This window comes from Uranotaenia lowii, chromosome 2, assembly GCF_029784155.1.
Source record: "Uranotaenia lowii strain MFRU-FL chromosome 2, ASM2978415v1, whole genome shotgun sequence".
Classification (NCBI taxonomy): domain Eukaryota; kingdom Metazoa; phylum Arthropoda; class Insecta; order Diptera; family Culicidae; genus Uranotaenia; species Uranotaenia lowii.
The window spans coordinates 374484640-374502917 of record NC_073692.1 but is presented as its reverse complement, the minus strand read 5'-3'; the positions used below and the strand labels follow the sequence as shown (position 1 = coordinate 374502917).

General features: G+C 37.9%; 1 protein-coding gene and 1 long non-coding RNA gene across 3 annotated transcripts; one reads left to right on the top strand and one right to left on the bottom strand.

The window, feature by feature from the left end:
• Nucleotides 1-717: 717 nt before the first annotated feature.
• LOC129744386 (ADP-ribosylation factor 1) lies at nt 718-16970 on the bottom strand. Of its 2 annotated transcripts, none has more exons than XM_055736893.1 (5): nt 16533-16970; nt 4900-5406; nt 4719-4828; nt 4523-4648; nt 718-2502 (listed from the first exon to the last, which is right to left on the bottom strand). In XM_055736893.1, exons 2-5 carry the CDS (start codon nt 5045-5047, stop codon nt 2338-2340), a joined length of 549 nt encoding a protein of 182 aa, XP_055592868.1. In that variant the 5' UTR covers nt 5048-5406; nt 16533-16970; the 3' UTR covers nt 718-2337. The 2 variants fall into 2 exon arrangements, with proteins under 2 accessions (XP_055592868.1, XP_055592867.1); XM_055736892.1 differs by lacking the exon at nt 16533-16970 and adding an exon at nt 12551-13036.
• On the top strand, nt 13712-14171 carry LOC129744388 (uncharacterized). Its single transcript, XR_008736902.1, has 3 exons — nt 13712-13917; nt 13975-14041; nt 14099-14171. It is a non-coding gene; the product is annotated as an uncharacterized LOC129744388 (long non-coding RNA).
• Nucleotides 16971-18278: the final 1308 nt, after the last annotated feature.

The window sequence follows — 18278 nt, the reverse complement described above, 5'->3', positions numbered from 1 at the left end:
CGAAGATTCACAACACTAGAAATGGTATGAATTTTATACGGTTGCGAAACTGATTGTATATGTATATCAAATAACACATACATATACACGTAACACTCATTACATAACAGTTCATACGAAGCCATGGTGTCGGGTATGTGGTTGTTTGCATTGTAGAAAGGCCGACCAATTTATCTAAAGAATGCAAATAAACGCATACGTTGGCGAAACTGCGGTGAATCCGTGCACCCATGGTGGATTACCTACATACATACATACATACATACCTTGGTCATCAAAATCATGAATCTAACCTGATATGTTGATTTAGCATCGATGAATGATTTCCTTCAAATAACAAACACCTTTGTTCAGCTTTTCGTCTATATATAGTGTTTTTATTTTCATCTTAATTAAACGTAACTGTTACACTTGTTTAGCTGTTTTTTCTGTTACTTCCTTAAACTGATTTTTTCTGTATGAATGTTGTTCTTTTTTTTCTTCCTTTTTTGTGGATGTCTCTTCTGGATATTATTTCATATTACTTTTTTCTTTCCTATTTCCAACGCGCTAGTCTTTTATTGGTTTTTCGTCTGTTCAAATTGTTGTATTCTTTGTTTTAACTGCCCTTTGTTTCTGTCAATGATTAATGTTATCTTCATTTTATGAGTTTGGTATTGCAACAGTCAGAATTCCTCGCAGCAGAGTTTCATGCGGTTTTGCTGTTTTTAAGTAAACATCGTATCCTTCCGTTTAACTTCTGGTGTTCGCTCAGATGTTGTTCCACTTCCGCGGATAACGTTGTGATATCTTCTGTTTTAAGTTTTCCTTTTCTGCACAACATGACCGATCTATCTTTCCCGGGTTGTGTGGCATCATTTGATAATGAACGTGAACTTGTGTGAGTGTGTGTGATTTTGATAAATGGATTTTTGTTTTGTTTTATTTGATACCTACTATGTAATGAAAGAAAAAAGTTTATACCCCTTCAAAGCCATCCAGACACAATCCAGTCCGTTAGTTTTTGCTTGTTTTTGATGTTTCAATTTCTGCTTCGAAAATTTCAGTGATGGTGCACAAGAACAAAATATATAAAATCAAATTGAAAGCTCTCATATCCCACATTCTTCAACTAAATAATCCTTATCCATATGCGAATGTTGATTTCACCACTTAATAATTGTGATCTAGCCATTACACGAATACAGTTACTAAAAAGAGGGAGCCATAATAAATAAAAAAAAACTTAGTTATTTTTTCAATATATCCTCGGGAAAAAACGTTTAAGCTCCGTCATTAGGTGGAACAGAAATAAGCGAAAACAAATCACTTGCACAATGTGTGGATTTAAAGTAGTAGTAATAAGAGAAAACAAATTTTTGCTAAACAATCAATTGGGGGGCCGAACTGATTTCTCGATCACTAAACCTGAATGTTCAGTGATAGTTCTGCCGAATTTTGTTTTTTCACTTTTCAATCGGTAAAGCTCAGAGCAGCGGAAATCCTTCAATATGTTTGTCTTCGTTAAAACACGGGGGAGTGTGAACGGAACACAATCAAACCTAGACCAAGCAGCAAGACCCTATAGTAGTCTAAAGATAACGAGAGGAACGGATCTATGCAGGCAGGGGGAACGACCACCTGGTAACAGGGTGACACTCCCGATTTCCACTTGATACACGCACGGTAGCACACTCAATAATAAGCACATTTGTTACCATTATTGGATTTAACTTTGTCCACTCTTGTTTTATTATTATTCCAGTTCACTTCCTTGCATTTATCATTTCAGCACAGCTTAGCTTATGATTTTTTTTTCTTTCTATTCTCACATGCTAAATTATTTAATACGCTTCAGCATCGGGTTGTTTTTTCTGTTTTTCCTTTATTTTTTGTTTAGCATTAATTAATTTGTATTATTTTCTTCTGTTCAGTTTTCAATGTAATCATCCACACACACGTCACCAGACTGGCTTTTGCTTAATATTTTTATCAAGAGGGTTTTTTTCATTTTGCTATTTTATTCGCTGGATGTTTGCCCTATTTTCCATGTTATCATCAACGAAGGAGCTACTTGCAGATTTTCTGTTTTTTTTTTATTTTCATATCTCACGCTCTCGCTCGGATGTACGATTTAAATCTTAATATGTAGTGTTTTTTTTTCTTTAATTTTATATCTCGATCTCGCTCGCTCGCAAATGTTTTGCTCGTCCTTCCCCAACAAATTGAATGTTGCTGCTGCTGTTAGGCTAGACTCCCCCAAATTCAGCGGTTTTCTTATGTTCTGTCTGTTTTGTTGTTGTTGTTTTTGTATTACATTCCTAGAGTGTGTAGTGTTTCTAGACCTAGACAAACATCCTAGCGGTTGGCATTCTTCAGCTGGTTGGACAGCCAATCGAGCCCCTCGTACAGACCGTCGCCGCTAGTCGCACAGGTGGCCTGAATGTACCAGTTGCGGTTTCGCAGTGAGTGCAAGCCCAGCTTGTCGGTGATTTCAGCGGCGTTCATCGCATTTGGTAGATCCTATAAAACAGAGGAAGAAAGTATAAAAATTCGAGAATAAATTGGTGGAAAACTCGGTTTTTAGAGACCAAATACGAGATATTTTGTGATTTGCTTTCTGTCGTTGGAGAATCGACATATTTCAAGAAATTCGGTTAAAAATAGTTCAAAATGAAAGCGTATAGCAAAAGATCCTTGAAAAAGCTAAATGTACCAGCACACTGCCACAAATTTTTGGATCCATTGTACCTAAATATTATTTCGTCAATATAACTACAAAACGTGATATAATTGAATAAAATTAAAGAATCCTTGGGGAATACTTAAACGATGTAATTTGAAAGAGTCTGTTCTCAGTGTTAAGAATCTTTAATATCTAGAATCTATTAATATCTAGATAATCTAGATTCCTTCGATTTTCATCGCGGAAATTTTATCATAGCGAACTATCGAGGAAATTGGACGTTTAAAATTGATCTCCTTCGAATCAGACCAAGCTATAGCCTAGTGCTCCTCGAATCTATTAGTTTCCTTCTGGTGTGTCTAATCTTTATCACAGCCAGAACAACTGGTTGTGTACATACCAGATATATGGAGAAGATCTACTGGATCCTAAGGTCCTAAGACGGATTTCAATTGATCGATATAGCTAGTAAACACTATTTCATTCTCAAATTTCGTTAATTTAGATCGTAAATCCAAGGGCATTGACTTCATTGAATTCCTTGGATATACGTTGAAGCTCCTTCTGAATGGAAGTTAAATTAGTGAGATTTTCGTTGAAGCAACCTTCTTTTTTACTTTAGGGTGCCTTGAATGGAATTGGTTTGGTATACATTTTAAGTAGCCGTTTGGAAAATATGTTGAAGTTCTTTTTCTCTCTTTTCAGTTGGGAGGAATGGAGTTCATTCTACGAAACTTATACTGTATTTGTTTATGCCGAGTGTCGCACTAGTGTTGCACTGGTGCACCACTAGGTGCTGTCAAACTGTTTGTTTATTCGGACGGTGTTGCACTGGTTTTGACCTGGTGTTGCACTGCCATCGGGCGGTGTTGCCCCGAAAATTTTTTCAGTGTTGCGAGAGAGCGTGTGAGTGAGCGAGGTAGCAATACACTGGCGACGATTTGTGTTTGTTTTTTTCGGGTACGGTGGAACACTCCACGAGTGGAGAAAACAAATACAGTATTACATGTGATGAAAAACTGCCATCTTATGTTGGAATGAATGATTGAAAATATTTGGTATGACCCTCAAGTGATTAGATGGGTTGGTAATAATATTGAATTGGAAGAGACTAAAGAGACTCCATACAAAGAGGCGCAATCTGATCCCTTCCAAAATAATAAACTAGCAACTCTGCTGTAGGGCTGCCTTTAAGACTGCTTGGTTTTGCTCGATTGAAATGACACTGACAGAAAATTGAAAATTCCAATCGTGACATCGTCTCTTTGTTTACTATAGGCTCGTTAGAAGAGACTTTTATCTTTTCTTACAAAAATATCCAGGAAAGGTAAATTCCTTTCTCCTTCTATTTCGCAAGTGAATTTGATATTATGTGTATAGCACCAAACCGAATAGCGACAGAAGTACTAGCGACGCTCTTTTACTAGCGAGATTCCTGTCATTCGTAGGTTTGTTTTTCTTTTTTCAGTCCAGTAGGCGATTTCGATGCAGTAGTCGAACATTGTTTATGTTATTTACTGTACATTTTCCTTAGGCCATCAATCGCATGCTTCAAGTCTCCTAGGAAACTTGCTATGCGTCGTTGTTATTTTCAACGTCGCGACGGATGCGACATGTCGCTAGTAGGCAAAGCTGCTATGATTACTAGCGCTCATATTTTGGATTTTTTCTGCATGTATAATATTCTTATGTACCTGTAATGTTAGAAGTTCTTTAAGAACATCTTTGTTTATTACGTGGAATCTTTCGATTGCTTTGATTCGGCAGAATATTCTATTCAAAGGTCTGAAATTGTTTTCAGATCGCGTTTCTATGGCCGAAGCTATTAAGCCGCAAGCCTAATCTGTTTGTTCTTACCTGTTTGTTGGCGAATATAAGTAGAACGGCATCTCTGAGTTCATCTTCTGCCAGCATTCGCATCAGTTCTTCGCGGGCTTCACCAATACGCTCCCGATCGTTACTGTCCACTACAAAGATAAGACCCTACAAGAGACGAGAAGCGTTTGCTACAGAGTGTTGCCCTCGATAGATATTATCTATTAGTTGAACCTACTTGCGTGTTCTGGAAGTAATGCCTCCACAGTGGTCGAATCTTGTCCTGACCGCCGACGTCCCACACGGTGAAGCTAATGTTTTTGTATTCTACAGTCTCCACGTTGAAACCTGCACAGTTGGAAAATGGGACCATTAGAAAACCTATTCATTCAAAGCATATGGATCAAAGGGTAACTCACCAATCGTAGGAATCGTTGTAACAATTTCTCCTAATTTTAGTTTATACAGGATTGTGGTTTTACCGGCGGCGTCCAATCCGACCATCAGAATTCTCATTTCCTTTTTGCCGAACAGGCCTTTGAACAGGTTTGCGAATACGTTTCCCATGCTGGCTGTCTCTCTGTTTTATTCGCACAATGCACTTGATTATGTTTTTTTGTTGTTCTCTATGGAAGTGACGTCTTTTCCGCACAGATGTACCCACTCACGCACGCACACTCCGGTACACACCTCTCAGACTCTTAAACGTGCGCCCGCGCTAATCTGCCCTCTTATCAGTTGCTTTTAAAAAATCCTAACCTAAGTAGAAGGGAACGATTTTCTTTTATCTGCGTTGCTGCTGTTGTTGGGTGAGTTTTTATTTTGCGACTATGCGGTGAGATAGGTGGTGGAGCTAGTGGACTGAGAAGTTCCTCTACTAGGATCACGTTGTCTTGCTGATTTTAGATAAATGTTTGGAATTTAACCTGCAAAAGAAGAGAGGAAAACAACATTGTTAGTCCATTTAGGCTACGAAATTTTTGGTTAAGATGGTTATTGGTATGACAGGTGACGTAGACATGAAAACAAAAAAAAAACGTTTCCAACCCGTCCTATTTTCCATACCACGCAGTGGATGGAGTGGGTGGACAATGGTCGGTCAATCGTCAAAATCGTAGCTGCTTCATCTGTTTGTCGTGTCTATGTGCTCGTTAAGTTTCGACGAGACGAGATGCTGTTGATGCTTTCTTTAGAGTGTGCAACGGCCTTGATGGAATCATACGACCATTTCCTATCGTGCGAAATGCTTCTCATCACGAATCGTGGCACTGAATGGTTGGCGAATTTCGTCAAGTGCGCGTATGAGTTACCTCAAGCAAATTCGTATGTACATACTTCAATAGACTGTTCCAGAAGTTATAAGCACACTTTCAAAATAATGAAAAATAATATTGTTTTATTAAATTTTATTTATTTTATTTGGCACACTGTATCATTATTTCTCGCGTGAGCTTTCATCACGTCGAATGAAACAGAAACACCGAACCGAGAAAAACGCTTCTGAAATTTGAAAAGTGTTTTTCAAATCCTATTTTTATTCCTTCGCCGATAACCCTTCAAAAAATACGCAATATTCATGGAAACTAATTGTGTCAGATATTCCACATTATGAATTTAATTTTTTGCAATTTTTAGGGCCTTTTTTCAATCATATAGGAACATACGACATATTCAAACATAAATCGTTCATACGTCTGAACACATTCGTCGTTTGGAGGGGAAATTTGTTTCATTCGTCTCTTTTCTTTCGTCCTTTGATTCGTTCAACTTGCACATACGCCCAAATGTTTCTGATGTAAATACTATGGAAAATTTTCAATTTTCTCGGCATAGTGGCTGTTTAATAAGTGGTGTAGCGGTAAATTGATGAGTAAAAGCATAATGAAATGTGTGAATCAGGCACGACATCGATCAAACCAACTCGCTGCTGCTGATCAGCTTTCTGTTGCCGATTAGCTGGAGGGGAAATTTGTCTCATTCGTCCTTTGATTCGTTCAACTTGCACTTACGCCCAAATGTTTCTGAGGCAATTACCGGTAAATTTTTAATTTTTTTTCGGCATAGTGAATGTTAACTTAGTGAGTTATCGAGTGTAGCGGTAAATTTATTAGTGAATGCGTAATAAAAGTGTGAATCGGGTGATTGGGTGACTAACAGCAGCAGGCTGCTGCCGATCAGCCTGCTGCTGTTAGTTGTTTGGTTTGCTGCTACTGCTGCTGTTCGGTTTCTTTTCCTTGCTGCATTATTATACAGCTTTCGAAAGCCTTGGGTATCGATTTAAGAACGCCTGAAAACAAGAATCTGAAATAGTATTGCCTGGTTGATATTCTGATTACCTCTACCTGTATACACTGTTTGCTCATGGAATCCATAGCGAATGTGCTAGGTTTTTCTTCCTCTGCACATTCGCCGTTTGGAAGAAGGGACGTAAGCAACATTGAAATGGGCAAGCAAGGTTTTGTTTCATTCGTCATTTTGAAAGTCTTTAATTTTATACATTAAAAGGGTTTAAATTGATTGTTTTATCAATCATATAGGTAGATAATGTTATAATGAAGCTTTTTTAGTGAATATCTCAGTTTTTCAAATTTTGTTTCATTCGACGTAATGAAAGCTCACGCGAGATTTATGTTCCTACCAACACTGTGCTCTTCATGAAAATCTTCAATCATAAGCCAGACTTCGCACTTTTCATCGAACATGACTCATAATGTTCTGCACAGGTGCATTACCCACCATTTTCACCACTTTTGGCCAATCCTTTTTAAATTTTTTCGATGTCATCAGCTGGTTTTATGTATTTTCGTAGCTTTGCTTTGGTCAAAGCCCAAAAAGTCTTGATTGGCCGTGCCTCGAGACAGTCTGGCAGATTCATGGTTTTTTGAATAAAACAGACGTTTTGAATTTTGCACCACCCTAGTGTGTCTTTGGCGTAATGATATGACGCCAAATCGGGCCAAAATATGACGAGTCCATCATGCTGCTTGATCATCGGCAATAAACGCTTCTGGAAGCATTCCTTGATATAGTTCTGGGTGTTCATTGTTTACGATGTTACGTACAGCCTAGATATTTTACCGCACTCGCAAATAGCCTGCTACACCATCCCTTCTTGCCAAATTTTTCGGTGAAAAATGCCTTCTCCGTTTCGGGCATACCCTTGTCCTTGCGTACAATGAAGTATTGTGGCCCAGGAAGGGTTTTATAGTCCAATTTCACATACGTTTCATCTTCCATGATAATGCACCCAGATCTTTTGTAAAATATCGAATCATACAGTTTCCGGGCTCTTGGTTTGACATAAGCGGCTTGATTTGGGTTTCTTTTAGATTTTTTCTGCTTCCGGTACGTCTTGAGCCCAAGTCGCTCTTTAGCACGCATCACGTTAGACGTCGAGATCCCGACTTTTCTCGCCACATCCCGAACGGAATCCGATGGCTTCTGTTTGTAGGCATCCCTGACCTTTTTGTCGATAGCAGGACTTACAGGAGCAGATTTTCGAGCACTCCTCGGTTCATCTTCAAATGTACAATGTTCACCATATTTTTAATAGCTGTCCGTACTGCTCCGACGCTCACATCCTCTTCTATGGCCAATTTTCTCAATGAGATTCCACTCACAGTACACCACTTGTGCACGATACTTTTTCTCTTCTCCGGAGTAAGACCACGCATTTTGAAATGTATAATCAAAAATTGAATGTTTTTTTTATGTTATCACGTACAGAAATGTGTAAACAAAAGGACGCAGCCAGTAGAATTCGAAAAGAAAATATACGATTGAAAATGACCGTCGGTGTCTTTATGAAGGATGCCATGAATCTGTTTAGTAGACGAAAGCTTAATTCTACCAAGATATGGTACGTTGACTATGCAAAGAAAGAAGGAGAACCTGGAAAGTATTTTCAAGCGATCCAAAACAGTTTCGAGGAGCTTCCATGGCACAAAAATAAACAACTTACCAACTGGGAGATACGCACTCTAAACCGTATAATGTCAGGACACAGCTATTCTAAATACTGGCTGGCAAAATGGAAAATTGCTGATGATGCAGACTGCGACTTGTGCAAGACTCCTGAAACCGCAGAACATACGATTATGTCCTGCAACAAGTTCAACACAGCAAGAGCAAAATATACGTTCAACTCCAAATTCCCAACACTGATCGACCTATTCAAAACACAAGATCTCTCAATCTACAAAGAGGTGACAAATTTCCTAAAAGAGATTAAGTCAGAATTATAAACGCTATAAACCAGATGATTTCGCCCGACTGCGAGGCGATAAGCTGGTATTACGTCATGCTGGGCATATGGTCATCGACACCGGTCCCATCCCACCGTTGATTGAAAACTACAATCAACAACAGAACAAGAAGAAGAAGAAGAAGAAAATGACCGTCAACATTAGATGCGCTTATAATTTCTGGAACAGTCTTAAAATCCGTCTTATTATACTTAGTTCAGATTTAGGGTTTAGCAATGGTCTTGGGGGTGTCATGACACACTCAAAACTTCTTCAATCACTTAACAGACAATTTTGAAGAAAAATCACCATTGAAATGCCCTTTCATACCGATTTTTTTTCCTTTAAATCTCGGTAAGAATTAAATTGTCAATCTCTGAACCTGAGATACAATCAAGGTTACTCAGAAAAATAGCTTCAACGAAACACCGTCATATCAATAGATGATTCATGTTAATTTCCTCAAAATTATTTTATACTATCTTATCACACAGGTTGAAAGGGATAAGTGTATTGCATTCATTTCTACCCAGATCCCTGCAACGTTACACGATTTGTCTATGTATCGTGTGACCAACATCTTTTAAATATGTGCTCGTGAATCTCGTTTTTAAGCTTTTTTTCCTCAGATTTAAGCTTTTTTTGCCTTGAGAGCATAGGAGATGAAAGCTCAAATCTGAAGAAAAAAGCTTAAATCTGTCAAAAAAGGGGAAATCTGAGGGGAAATTTGAGAGATGTGCTCCATACGGTTTGTATAGCATTGCCGGGAAGTGTTTCTACCCCTGTTTTTATAAACGTATAGAGGACCACAATACATGGACATGCAGGTTTGGTTGGACTCTGTTATCACTTCTTCTTCTTCTTCGTTTTATGTTGTTGGCCAGAGGATTCTACTCTATAATACCTGTTAGGCCATAACGAAAAAAAAATAGCAAAGGACGAATTAAAAAAACTTAAATGTTTACACCAACATACAAAAAAGAAATTTTCCTGTTTAAAATCTTTAGAACATCCTAGGCTTAGTAGGGGAGATGGGGGCATAATGACCACCTTAAGGAAAACGGTTATTTAACCACAGAAAATAGCTATAATATGGAGGTTACATTATTGTTTCGTGTTCAGACACTTGAAAAGCCTATTCCCTAATGGGCTGAAACGTGAAAAACAAGATAAAAACGTTAAAAAATGCATTTTAAAAAATTTTGCCAAAAGCTGAAAACCAGCCACTGTGGAGGCATAATGAGAACCCCCCCCTGAGGCAGTATGAGCACCATTAATCGGAGCAAGATATGCGTTTTTGCCGGGGAATCTAGCAGTGAATTCAATTCGATGAAGTCAGGTGAGTCGTACAAATCAAACAAAGCAATAACAAAATAATCTAGGTCTGTTTGTAGAATACAAACAATTCACGCACGCTCATACATTAAGTGCTTTGTTCGGAGGATGATGCTACCAGCCGTATAATGTAACAATAAAAAAATCGATCATGAATTGTGAATGGAAAAAAATCACCTCGAACAGAAATCTAACTCTAGTCTTTTGATTACCTCTCCGACACCTTACCAATAGGCTAAATCTTCGAATGAAAACTAGTCAAGGTGTGGCGCTATAAATCAATTTTAATTCGCTGCTAGATTCTACGGCAGAAAATGCTCATTATGCCTCGATAATATGGTGCTCTATATGCCCCTAGTCAACAAATTTAAGTAAAAACGTGTTTTAAAATTGATAAATGTGAAAAATCAAAAATTTTATGATGGTGAAAATTGAGAAACAATGTGTACATCATGTTGCAGTGCGCACATTATAGATCAAGGTTATTTTAAGATCATAAGAGCTTATTTCGTGGTGCTCAAAAATTATAATATTTTCGTAACTTGAGAACCAAGCTAGTTTTTTTTAAATATCTCTGTAAAGATGATAAGGAGATTCCTTTTTTTGTGAAAAATTAATACTATAGGAAGTACGAAACAAATCCTCATGAAAATTTATTTAAGAAAATACGCACTTTCGTAGAAAAGCGTAGTTCTCATTATGCCTCGGGTGCTCGTTATGCCCTCATCTCCCCTACGATCTTTTTATCAAGTGAAACGGGATTTCACTTACATCACCGATAGCTTAATAAGGTTTATAACATGCGTTTGTGTTGACGTGATTGATTGAAGCACAAACGAGGTGTATAATCGATTATCGTCTTCCCGTGGCCCGTACACCAATAATGGTTCGAGGTTTGGAATGTATTCGTTATTCGTTCTGTTCTCTATTGAGAATAAGGTACTTTCTTACTTGAAACCAAACTGGGATGAAAAACTTCCCAAGAGAATTAACAAATTGGAATGAATTCCCACTCAAAGCATGAATGCTTCGGGAAAAGATAGCCTCTTGGAGTGATTCAAAGGAGAACAGACGTTCAAGCTCGAACAAAAATCTTCAAAAAGTGTATAAAATTTTAAATCGTGATATTCAAAAAATACGCTGAAATTGGCTTAAAACAGAGCCATCTATTGCGCCGTTCAAAATTTACAAATCAAATTTTCAAGTGCACAGTTTTCAAAAAGGCGTAATCATATATGTACTCATCTGTAATTAAACAAATGCCGCTCTAAAACTCAACCCACTTTGAAAGTAAGTATGCATTTAACTAAACTTTGATCTTAGCCTTTAGGCCGAGAAGCGATAGGTATGCATTTAAGTTAATACTTATCTAATCTTATTTGGTGCTGCCATTGTTTCGAACAGCACTGTGATCTGCTTAGTCCGCCGAAAACATCTGGACTAACTTATTCAAAGGCACGTATAAATAGTGCTCCAATCTGCGCTTATCAACTTCAAAGCCGATTGTTTTGGGATGTACCTATCTGGCGAAACCGAAATTAATCATTTTGTTTTGTAACTTGAAGGTTCCCCCAAATAAAAATCACAATTACAATCATTTCAGCGTTAAGCAATGCATTAACTCTCGATTGAAATATTGTTATGTATTTGCAATGAGATCAGTTTGTCAATTGATGTTGTTCTTATATGAACTGAATTCCTGCAAGCAACTTTTTAGTATCATCAAGGTACCTGCCATAATTTGCAGACTAAGCCAACCGAATTTAATCTAATAAAGAACTTGTTGTGGGACTTGAAACGCGAGAACTGATTCAAATGGAAAAGTCCATTTTTTAGGTAGACCATGAATTGGTCAATGTTGATCCAAATTTCACGTACGGCACTTTCTTTGGAAGTTTCTTGGTGTATCGACGTGTCCGAATGACGTTGTGCAGGCAGGAGGGCGGAGAACTGACAACTGGCAACACTTGTCCAGACACAGCGTTTTTTTTCTCTTCTGCTTTTCGGTGTGTGGAAAAGCAAGCAAGCTAGTAACATCAGCAACGATGACGAGGCGCACTTGCCGTGCCACCACCCTCTCACACCCAACTGCTGTGACCGTTTGCTTCTTTTTCTTCTTCCACCAGCAGCAGTATTTGAGCCATCCATTCCCTTCGATCTTTCTGTGTGTTGTAATACGACGTGTGGCTGTTGGGAAGTCTCTTGAACTGCTGCGGTTTACTGGGCGAAGGCATGAATCAGCAGCAGAGTTTCCCCGGTTTGCCCCACAAATTCTCTGACTCTGCCTAATGTGGGTATTCCATACGAGAGACTATTGATGTTCCACAAGCTGGTTGTTTTTATCCATATTGTTCCGACAATTGTTCCAGATGTCTGCGAATACTGGGACACAGTTTAAAAATCCCTAGCATATTCTATCGCACTGGATTGTTTTTCACTTGCTCAATCAGGGTAAAAGAGGCAAATAATTATATAGGAGACTGACACTTACACAGCTTTTCTTTTTCCTCCGGAGAAAAGGAATTTTCCGACTTCTGATGGACAAAAGATTGAAATTCATTCACCCTATCCGACAAAGAACCGTTCCGTATCTTGCACCCCTACACACAGGGACACCGCCTCTTCCGATGGGGTTTTTTCTTCGACGATTCTTCCAAGTCACGAGCTGACGAGACCGAGCAAAAAAGATAGGTGAAAGTTCCGGCCGGGTTTGCCAACGAACGCCACAACAGAATGACACCGAAAACGTATCAACTACGACGTTCACACGGTTCCGACCGAAACGAACACACCACAGGAACCTACTCTAGATCCGGGCACACTCTGGGCCACAGGACAAACAGCACGGGAACTACCGAAACCGAAGGAACGACAAACTTTTACACACACGTCAAGATGGCGGCGAATTTTTCTTCTCAGCCTTTTTTCCCCACTAGAGCAGACCCGAGCAGACTAGCACAGCACCACCATCACAGCACAGCACAGCAGATCGTATCAGCGGCAGTCAAATTTTTTCGCCCGCATTTTCCGTCTCCCTTGCGCTAACGGCACTCGAACCGGCTTTAAGGTGTGGTTTTCCGTCTCGCTCTGGACGCCTCTCGCTGCTGCCACGTCCTCCTGCGAATCATTGTACTAAAAAAAGCGGCGAACACTCTCAAAATCATGCACGGCTGACATTTGGCTTTGCAGGGGTGTACCAAAAGAAAACAAATCCAATCCAGTGGCTGCGTACTGATTTAAGTAGTAGTATGGCTTCACTGACTTGAACCTTTGCCCGATATATTGGCCGATGAGTGTTCCCTTATAAGAAACAAAAATTATAATCGAACTCCAACTTACAGAGATTTCATCATTTAACAGAGAATCCAGAAAAAGGAATGAATAAATGCAATGAAGGTGGCATAAAACCTATCCACTTAGTGATTTGTTGCATTAAAGCTCTTTTCCACATTGGGTATAAGGAATAATAGTATGTCTTTTAAGTTTAATTTCTTAAACTCAGACTCACTTATAACGTGATACTTCAGAGTACGATATAACCGATATAACCTAGTCTGGCAAATCGAGGGACTTACATATGTCCCGCGTAACATTTCATAACTAGCAGTCTGTTGGAAAACTGGCCACCGTACCAGTTCGCGGTTGTTCAAAAGTCGCTGAGAAATAAGAGCGAAAACTAAACGTCATCGTTGCCGCCAAAAAGGTCCGCACGAGAAAAATTTTCACCATCGTGGCCATCTTTCGCGTCGAGTTTAAAAGTACAGACGGCTTGAAGTTTAAGTGTTACAAATTTGTTTGTAAATCCGATTTTAATTCCTGAATTAGATTTTGTTGGTTGTGCGCGGGATCTATGCACTTGTAGGTCTAGTTAGAGTTTGCCATCAGTGCATTTGTTGAACTATTTTGTATTTGCAGGAAAAGTTGTAGACGCTAGTGATAGATCGCCGATTTCTGTCGATCAGATCGCAGAACTAATATTACGGTAAAATTTATAGATTTGCTCAGAACGATTTGGTTATAATCAAGAACTTGTTTACAGGGAATTCTTTTTAAAGCTGATTAGAATCAGTTGTCAGTCAGGGAAGAGTTGGTGCGTATAGGGTCACTGATTTGTGAGTAACATAACCAAACTTTATTTTAAACATAATGTTGACTAACGCGCAATTTTGTATCATAGATTTGAAGCATCAAAATATCTTTATCATCACAACAAATATATTGCTATCAAAGCCAGTGCATCTCTTTTGTTACCACCCTGCTGTCAACACAGTCTGTTCGAAACAAGAAAAACGCGTTCGATATTTCGGAACATCGAATCCTATTTAATCTTATAAAAAAGAAACTCTTTTTGTTCGAGAAAATCAAGAAATGCACATTTTATTCACTTATTGGCTCTTATTCTGCGGGAAAAAAAATGATTTTCGTACATCGGAGCCATCACCAAGACGCGGATTGTGGTGGCTACTAGTCAAGTCAAGGAAAAAGAATTTCCCCCCAGGATTCGTTTCGACCTGGTAGAAATCGGTCGAAGTCAATTGGAAAGAGACAGGTGATAAACTGTCAATCCATTTCTACTTGTTTCGACCCGTTTTGACTGGACTTATTCATTGAACAGACTTAATAATGGTTCGACTAATGATTGTTCTAAAAATAGTCAAAGTAACAGAATTAGATTTTTGGTAGTTCCCATGGATCGAACCACATTTTTATCTAGTTCAAAATGTATATTTTTGTAGAGTTGGCGGACTGGCATTCGATAATTTAGCCGGTATATGCGATTTCAATGTTAACACAGTAAAGTTTTGCCTCGATTTTATCGTATTCTCATAACTTTTTAACGAGAATGAACAATCTGCGTCCATCGTGAAAGTTCGTTACTAAACTGATTATTCCGCTGTTCGTTTTTGCATTTCGTTTTCGAACTCTCTTACTTTTCTTTTCTTTATAATCGATCACCAACTCTCCAAAACGATTATCACACTTTCATCGATGAATGCACGATTAGTAAAAAGTAACCTTTTTTTCTTATTTCTTATCTTTCCTATGTATAAATAATTTTTATTAATTTTTCCAAAAATCTTTAACTCATCAAAAAATTGTTGGAAACATCCAGCTATCCAGTTTGTTATCGGCGCGTTTCTTACATCCGGAGTTTATGCGAAACAGGCCGATAAATTAAAGTAACAAACATAAATCACGGTGACTAATACTTCATAAAATTAAATAACTTTGGCCAGAAAAAAGAAATAAAAAATACGACATCACAGGATCAATGGTAGGTCACTATCAGACTATCGACCGTACTGTTTCGCATCCAAACCCCGGATGTAACAAACTGAGGAGATTATACATCGATAGATGCGTTTCTGAGTTGAAGGGAGCTTATCTGAGCGATCACATATCATCTCTTTTTTCGTTAGCATTGCAAATTTACATCTTGTGAGGCGAACCAAGCTTGGCCTACTAATGTGTCGTGTCGTGGTAAATGCAACTCTATCTGTATCTATCACTTCATAGTAGTTGGCCCGTGAGGAACAAAAATTTGATATGTGATGATAATACTTCGAAATAAATTCTACCCGCTCATCTTAACCATCTTTCATTTCATTTAACCTTCTATCCATCAATAAAAATTTTCATAATCGTTAGATGTCGCTACTAAAAAGGACATAACTTTTCAATGCTAAGTCCGACAAATTAAAGTAACAAATATAAATTACGGTGATTAATATCCTTCATAAAATTCAATAATAACATTTAAAAGTTGTTAATTTAAAAAATTGAGTGATAACGGCAGAAAAACACCCTTTAATTTTAACCGAACATTTACAGATTTCCAGAAAAGCATATTTCTCGCATAAGCTTTCATAGCGTCGTATGAAACAGAATGTAAACAAACAGTTTTATTACGAAAAAATACAAAAACTTACAACAAAAACTAGTCACAACTTGGTTCCATTTAGAATATTTGTAGCCTGAACAACATATTCTATATGTGAAATACAAATTTTAAAGTTGTTTTTATATAACTTTTACAGCAGTTTTCTGTGAATTCCTAAGATGTTTCATGAGACGTAATGGAAGCTCACGCGAGATTTTCAGATCACTGGTTTTCCAGTAATTGATTTTGCTGGTGGTTTCCAGTAATTTCTGGAAAACCACCGGGACAAAAACCAGCAAAATATTGATATAAAATTTTTTATATCACGTTGTCCAGTTAGTGAGTTACTGCTGTATATTATGATACAACAGGACATACAGAACGCAGCCTAAATTAATAACACAAATCGCTAGTTAAAAATTCAAGTTTAAGGGAAATTAAATTAAAAAAAAACCAACACCTACATTAACACAAGACCCTAACAAGAAGCACAAAAAAGCATTTTTATTTAGTTAATAATTGTAAAAAAAAATTAAAAAGAGAATTACTTGCAACATATTGTTATCAACATAGATGATTTTGTAGCACATACCTTCTTGATTATCTATCACGCTGTTGGAGCTTCACGGCAAAAATTCGTGTCCTTCCCACGTCGAATGTGGAATGATTTATATAAAACAAATTCGATTTCCGTCCAATTTTATCCAATGCCCAGAACCTGTCCACCAGAAACTTCCTTCCTATTCCCCGTTGTTTTCTTCTTCCCACACAATCGAGACACTTGCTTTGGCCAAAACGAAACGCCTTCTTGGTTCGCCCGATAGGAGAAAAAATCCCGACTCTGATTTCTTGCGCCTATATTCACTTCCTTCGCTGGAATGAGTCTTTCGACGGACGACCTTTACGGGTGCAGAAATCACTGATTCACCGAGGGTTTAATCAACAACGTGTGATTTTTTTTGCGTGGAAAATCACTCGCGGAACAAAATCGCGGCGCTGACGATGGATGAAGAGCTGAAAATTGACAACTTGACAACTTTTTAGTTTGTTCGTTTTTTTTTCGTTCGCTCCCTGCGTCCCGTCGATAATTCGCCTCGCTCTGGGGAGGCGAAATTCCGATGCCCCCCATTTTGGCTGCGTGCTATTGAGTTTGTACTAAAAACTTTAATAGAGGCGTATCGAGGGTATTGATTATTAAAATTTTACAAACTTGTTCGTATCAGATTTTTTTTGTAAGTTCTTTATTTGAAACGGCTTATACCTTTAGGCTTCAAGGAGCCAAACTCTTTTTGCTCGATTACAATTGTGTGCTTATATCTAGTTCACTTTTGGGAGAAGAAAGAAGATAGATAGGGAAATATGAAAATAAAAAGAATTATAGACAAAGATCAACAGCTTTTAGGAAATGGTATATTTCGAACATGTCCATCGTAGCTAATCGTATCAGGTTAAAAGAAAATTGTTAAAATGAAAAGAACATTATGTGCAGGAGGCGCTTATATACAGAATGTTCAATAAAGTTTTTCGAATTGTTTGCTGCAGCGAAAGTAGCACATTGTTATTAAAATGAATTTCTCAAACGCTGGGATCTAATAAGCTTCGTTTTGTTTCAAAACGCATCCATAGTTTTTTGAAGAATTTTTAAGTAACGTTTTCATGAGTAAATTTTAACTTTTAGGTTTGTATGGAAAAATTCAATATTTTGTATTTTTTTTTTTCTTATTATAGAGACTTTCAGCCTTGGGCTGGTTCGTCTCTTTCTAAGCGCACATCTTTCGAAGTAATGATGGCTAGCATCTCACAAATGCTAAAACCACCAGACAACAGAAAGTGTACTATGTATGCCATGACCGAGATTCGATCTCATGAACTTTGGCGTAGATGACTTGAACTCTAACCACTACGCCGAAGCCGCTGGCAGTATTTTGTATTGAAAAATCAACATTAACATCATGCTAATGGTTATTTTAGCATTCAAAAACAATAAGTTCAATTGAAATCACTGCTGGTTGCCTGAAGGTATTGCACTATTGCATGACTATACTTTTCATGCAATACTGCGCGAGACACAAGTAGTGATGTCTATTGCATTTATTGTTTTTCAAAGCCATAAGAGATACCCCTGTCAAACGGCTAATAACTTGTTTGTCTTATAAGATACGAAGTAAAGGTCTTCGACAAAGATGTTCAGCGAAAAATTTCCTAAGATTTTATAAATTGGCACAAAAAACATTAACAGGCTTGGTTCCACAGAAGATACAAAAATGATGTTGATTTTTTAGTACAAAATATTTAATTTTGTCAGGTACATATAGGTACAACTTGTAATTTACTCATG